Consider the following 6952-nt stretch of genomic DNA (forward strand, 5'->3'; position numbering starts at 1 on the left):
GTACGCGGAGAACAGTGGTGAGCACCCCTCGATGACGCGCTTGACTAAGCTAAAGAGTCCGAACAGCTCTTCACGGTGAGTAAGAGCTCTTGCGACGTGCGCACCCTCTGACTCACCATTTGCTCTTACTAGCACCCGTCACCTCTACCCCTTGCCAGCGCGACTCGCCCAACATAGTGAGTACGTTCCCACAGATCGACTGACAACGTACCTGACAGTTTGTACACAGCGACGACGCGAGTTCCGCACACACAGCAACCAGCACCCCGGAACGATATCGAAGGTCTGCATCACGACTCACCAGTGAGTGCATCCCCTCTACCCCTTGCCAGCGCGACTGAACCGACAAAGTGAGCACCTTCCGTCGGACTAGGCTGACAGCGCACCTTGACAGTTTGCACACAGTCCAAGCCCACCGACGATGCGAGTACACAACACCCCCGAACCACGTTGAACGGCAGGTTTGCGACTGGCTGGTGAGTTCCGGACGCGTTGAGGAATAATGCTTACTGAACCCTTGATCTTTAGAGCACAGTTGCACATCACCACCCCGACGACGCGTGTTTCCACCGGGAATGTTGTTGAAAGGCGGCGTCGTGACTGACTGGTGAGTATACGACGCGTTGAGTTATACTACTTACTGACACATTACCCTTTCCAGCGCACCTGCGCACCAACGATGCGAGTTTCCAACATCGAGCACCCGGGAATGAGGTTGAAAGGCGGCGTCACGACTGACTGGTGAGTGTACGACGGGTTGAGTTACACTGATTACTGACACATCACCCTTTCCAGCGCACCTGTGCACCAACGACGCGAGTTTCCAACGCCGAGCACCAGGGAATGAGGTTGAAAGGCGGCGGCGACTGACTGGTGAGTATACGACGGGTGAGTACACTGTTTACTGAAGCCTTGATGTTTACAGCGTACCTGCGCACCAACACGACACCGATGACGCGAGTTGCCAACACCCAGCACCCGGGAATGAGGTTGACAGGCCGCGTCGAGATTGACTGGTGAGTGTATGATGCGCTCAGGTACTTGGGTTACTGACTACACAACACATATACAGTGCACTTGCAGCGGGTACAGTGATGGGATTGACCAGATACACACCAGCACGCCTATGATGCGAACACCCAACACCCTGCGTTGCTGGACGGCTTTGCGACTCGAATGTGAGTACACGACGCGCTCAGATGCCCAGGTCGCTGCAGCGCGCTTGCCGACACAGTGAGTACGTGCCCACAGACAATGTTGAAGACTGACCTTGACAGGTTTTGCACAGCAACAGCACGCCGTAGGTGGCCCAGCAAGGGACGGGTTGGTAGTGAAATGAGCATCCCAAGCAGTTGGACCGATTGAGTTGCCTGTCAAGTTGACAGCACAGAGCTCCACTGACGAGTCTTCTGGCCGCGCTGCCATGGACCTCATCCAGCCACTCGGCTCGCGCTCGCCATCGAAACACGCGGGATGCCTCGAGGCCGTTTGGCAGGCGGAGTGGCAGCAGTCCGTGTGTGCATGATAGCTACATGATCATCTCGAAATATGTGGTCCCGCCAAACCATTGCCCAAGTTCGAAACGTTGAACCGTTTCCCTCAACTCATAACATTGTCGACGCTTTCCTCCTCCCATTTAAATGTGATTGTCTCTATCTTGGTAAACTATCGACGAATATTGACGGCACAACAATCACTGTAAGTATGTCTTCAAATCTGCCATCGTTGTATTTCTGACTTAACACATTTTACCACAACTCCACAGCTATGCGTATTGCTATGACCTCTGTGGGTCATCCTATGGACGTACCACCTTCGATATCCCTAATACGACGCCCATCCAATTCCCAGTTCGATGCATCGGGTTCAGGATTGCTGAGGATTCGCTAGGAAAGCCGCTGTTGGGATATAAACGGACTGACAGTAAGTTTTACGAACCTTATGCTGCTTCAAACTAATCATCGTCTTCTACTTCCATATATATATATGGTGCAGGCTGGATGCATGCAAACCAGCTCTGTAACTCGTCATGCTGCCGGTCGTTCTCAGTCACCAACCATTTCCCTTATGTCCACCAGTCTTCCAGCACTCGCAATTGCTCGACGATGCGGCCGTGAGATTATCACACAGCAACCGCCCATCCAACTTCAACTCAACTCAGCGCCGGCCAGGGTTCTGTCCCTCGCCGATCTTAATACTGACACCATGGATCAGGTATTCCTCATCACGGCAGAACGACCACTCTCGTTTTTGTCATTTTCTGGAGACCCGCAAGCTTGTAAGTTACTTTGACCTCTCTATGCACGACTGCTAACATCCCGAGCATGTGGCTGCCAGCCATGTCGCCCAGAGGTACGTGATTGCGCATTCCACATACGACGAGAACGACACAAGCCAGGAAAGGCCTCGTACTCGGCCTGGTTGGTTATGGGTATAGGCCAGGAGTGGAATGACGAGTCCAGAGTCCGTCGACTCCGGGCTCGACAATCAACTTCTTTCTTATCACCACCGTCCCCCGATTCTGATCTGCGTCGCTTCATCGACTTTGAAGGGTGTCTAGACGACGTGGACGACGACGACCTCGCACATTTGCTTCATTAGGTGTCTTATCAGCTACCCCTTAGGTTCTAGAAATAAGAAGGGAGAAAAGCAGCTTTGAATGTGTAGTATTTGTAAATTTATGTGTATGGTAGTAGGACACACCCGGGCCCAGTAATACATATATTTCACTCAAAAATACGTTTTTTCTCGCTGAATAGACATACGTCACTGATGCAGCGTTACTGACTGAAGAGCGTGTTCTCGTCGCTGAATACACAAGCGCCTATGTAGCGTGTCGCTTATCACCGAGACGCCAAGATAGCCATAAAATCGCTGGGCGTGTCGCTCAACGCGCGATTATCGACACGATGAGCGTGTCAATGTCCGTTTGACCATTTGTTTGATTTAGTACATAACTTATGTTTCATGTTTATGGTCGATAACATACAGAATATGTGGATGATTTCAGACACATATTATCAAACAGAAATTATATTTGAAATCAAACGCTATTTGTCAAACACAAAATATGTGTGTAATATTACAGCAAACTTGACAGGATTCCTGTCAAACATAAAGGTCATTTCATGGATCCACCAAAAAAAACCGCTATTTTCTTGCAAATTGATTTGACGATATATCGGCGATGTCCAATCGTCAGTATCATGTTGACGCGACGCGTAGTAAGTCAGGTCGCGTGAGTGTTAATAATCAAGGACACGACTTTTGTCTTTTCGGCATCAATTTCTTCAGACATACTAAGCCGCTGGCGTAACTTGCAAAAATCTTGCGGTATCCAAAATTATGCCACCAACATCTCCCACAGGCTCTTCGCACAGCAGGAATGCGAACGAGGATAGTCGGAGCTCAGGACAAAAAACTCACAGGGAACGGATCGGGCAGCGCGCAGGTTAGCACAGAGTGCTGATGAAGATAGTGGTTCACACACGAAGGAACCGGAAGACAAGAGGTCTTCGAAAAGCGTAACAAATGCATCCGATAAAACAACAACGTTCGAGGAAAATGAAGACTTATACCATTTCCCGATACATCTGACGAGGAAACCGACCCTAGTACGCGCAAGGAGGAAAAGGTACGCGAGGAACGAAAAGAAATGAATGGCAGGAATGAAACAGATTCAACGATGTCTGAACGGGCACAGGATAAACCTAGAATGAGACTCAAGCCGAAGGGGGCCGGAGACATGACGAATACGACGACGGTTATGCAAACAAGAAGCAAAGAATGAATGCGCCGTCTAGAAAAGCCCCTTGGGTTAATGGATTAGATCTTGAACGGTGTCAAAACATTGCTGAGATGTAAGTTGTAAATTTTGTTTTATGTGTCTGATACCGATGTTCATTTCCGTAGGTTGAATTGGGGAGTAGATGCCTTCGTGAATTGGATATTACCAACACCCGTAGAAGACGAGATACGTGAGTTAGTTGTTTCTCGAATCACAAAATGCCTTACCGCCGCCTTCCCCGACGCTGTAGGCTTTCCCTTTGGGAGTTATCAAACAAAATTATATCTCCCTCTTGGGTATGTGCTTTGCTAGTGAATGCATATCTACACGCTGATATGAATGCAGCGATATCGATCTGGTTGTACTTTCAGTACCGTCCTGCATGTCATGGCCAACGCTCTTAAACGCCACGGAATAACTCCCATGTTACCATAATAGCGAAGGCTAAAGCCCGCATTGATAAATTTACCACTACCCATGGACGATTCAAAGCTGATATTAGCATAAACCAAGGGAATGGCCTCGTCTCAGGCCAGATTATCACTGGTTTTTTGAACGACATGATACCCAGAGCGAAAGGGAAGGAAAGCAAGGCGTTGCGGAGCCTGGTTATGATCACGAAGGCGTTCTTGAGCCAGAGGAGCATGAATGAAGTACAGTTTCCTGCAGATGCATCCCAAGATTCGGAGAGGGGAAATCGACCCAGAAAAGAATCTGAGAGTGTTGGTGATGGAAATTTTCGAGTTGTACGAGAGATCTCTTTAGGGGACGGTGGAACCTATTTCAGCAAAAGGCAGCGAGGGTGGCCTGCCAAGTACAAAGAAATATGTTGTCAATTGAAGATCCTGCTGATCCCTGTGAGTATACCTTCAAATCTTTTCCTCGGTATTCTTCACTGACCATTACTTTGTAGCCAATGATATATCCAGCGGATCGTACAATGTCCACAAAGTCAGGACCGCCTTCTCTGGATGTCATGGAATTCTGACCTCCACGGCGTATATGCGTGTTGGATTTTGAGTTCACGGGACAGTGAAAGATCTGTGTCACTGAGAAGACGTTGCGAGCCTGAAGATTTAAGTATTCTACCAACGGTTATGGGCATCACCCAGGAGGTAAGTAACTTTATGTGTTATTCTGTAATTAGTTCGAACAGAACAGACCTGGCCTTTTAGATGATCAATCATCGGCGACTCGTTCAAGAATTATATGACAGAAGGGTCTTGCACAATATCCTCGGAGTGGAACCTCAGCCACTAGTCATTCGGGATTCCGATGACGAAGTGGACGACGAGCGCAAGAAGGAGCCCAAATCATATCTAGTTGAATCTGCATGGGAAAACGGGGACGGCGAGCTTCAGAAAATCATCTACATACCAGGAGTGGGAGGGACGCCCTTGACCAGTGAGATGGACTTGGAGTCACCATATTTAGATACTTTGTATAGCGTAATGAATATTAGTGGCAATTATACATTATAATCTGCGGAGTATGTCAGAATACTCACCTTCACTGGCATGACGCAGTGTTCGCAGGAAATTCGATACATACAACGATAGAAATGCAACCCAATACTAGGGTTAGGGTCACAAGTTAGGCGCTCGCAACCTCGCAAATCCTCACCGTCAACACCATCCTTGAGTTAGACTGACTAAATAACTACTGGCGCTCACTTATATTGACACTGGTCTCATAACATCGTTCTCCCTCATGTCTTCCCAATGGTCTATTCGATTCCTGAAAACCAAATACCCTCGACGATCAAGCCCAAACGATGTCGTCGACGCTATCAGGAGGTGGATTGGGGAGGTATTTGAGGAGATTAATACATCTGCGCAGAGAAGGGAAGGAGCAGCGCCAAATGTGATGAGTTCAGGGACATTGGTGATAACGTGAGTAACGAATTTTGGACGGAGTATTCAATGACATACGATGTATTTTCAGTTCAGCTCTTCATCTCTCTAACAAAACTCACCGAGATGGAGCACATCATATCGTGCACTGGACGGTTCGGGTGTTCGACTCCGAGGGCTTCTACGTAGGAGGAACTCATGTGTTCCGACAACAAGCTGCCACATTCTTGGATTGCGATTTAGAAAGCAGGAGATCGAGGTGGAGGAATCAAAAATTAGAAGACGTCCCATTCGAAGGAAAAGAAACGATACTCATAATAGGCGATACCCACGACAGTGTTCAAGTTGATGAACTCAGCGAATAGATTGTATGTTTGAGGGGATTGACACAAAGGAGCGCAATGTAACATACAATATGATTTGAGCACTATTTGTAAAATAAAATTTCTTGCATTTTAAACCGTGAACAGTGGGGAGCTCATATTGTCTGCTGTCTGCAAATAAAACTTCCCGTTCAACCTTAATACGTCTGCACAGAGAAGGGAAGGAACAGCTCTAAATGTGACGAGTTTAGGAACATTGATGATAACATGAGTAAGAGTATTCAATGACATACCATGTGTTTTCAGTTCAGCAGCTCTTTGTCTCCCCCAACAAGATTCACCGAAGGCATCGCTGAATGACATCTCGTGGATTCTTTGTATGTTGTATCGATCAAAGTGTTCACGTCACATTACAATATGTTTAGTCGTAGGTACATATTGCATTTTTTATACAGATTTAACATGGATATACAGAAATATCATTCGAGGAATCTATACACTAAATAAGATAGATTAGTATCAAGTCCACTTCGAAACGACGGATAAAAACGGCATACCGAACCACGCTGAGTGAGTGTCCTCTCACCGTGGAACCCGCATGGGAATATCGTCCTGCGGACCACCCCAGCAATAGTACATTCGTGGATGAGTATTGCTAGTCAAATAATAACACGCCATGAGTTCATAGAGCAGTTAACTGGAATACAGATAACTTCAACTTTACAACGAACGTACCTTGAAAACATTCTTTGTTTTCGGGAGAGACGAGGAGAGAAATATGACCTTGTCCAAACTTTGCATCGTAGGCAGGAAGACCTGTTTTAAAAGCTTCATACGGGCCTGGTTCTGAGCATATTACGTACGACTCTGCGCCAGGATGGTCTGTACCTTTTTTGTTTATAACCTAGTGTCCTGTGTTGCCGATAAGAATGTTATTAAACTTTAATCAATATACCGTTGGATGAGGTTTGGCTAAATGGATTTTGAGT

The 6952-nt window shown here is 47.2% G+C and overlaps 1 protein-coding gene across 1 annotated transcript; it reads left to right on the forward strand.

The window, feature by feature from the left end:
• Positions 1-4884: 4884 nt before the first annotated feature.
• JR316_0009310 (uncharacterized protein) lies at positions 4885-5268 on the forward strand (the record flags this gene model as incomplete). Its single annotated transcript, XM_047895014.1, has 2 exons — positions 4885-4902; positions 4963-5268. 2 exons carry the CDS (start codon positions 4885-4887, stop codon positions 5266-5268), a joined length of 324 nt encoding a protein of 107 aa, XP_047746473.1.
• Between the last annotated feature and the right edge of the window lie 1684 nt (positions 5269-6952).

This window comes from Psilocybe cubensis, chromosome 8, assembly GCF_017499595.1.
Source record: "Psilocybe cubensis strain MGC-MH-2018 chromosome 8, whole genome shotgun sequence".
Lineage (NCBI taxonomy): Eukaryota > Fungi > Basidiomycota > Agaricomycetes > Agaricales > Agrocybaceae > Psilocybe > Psilocybe cubensis.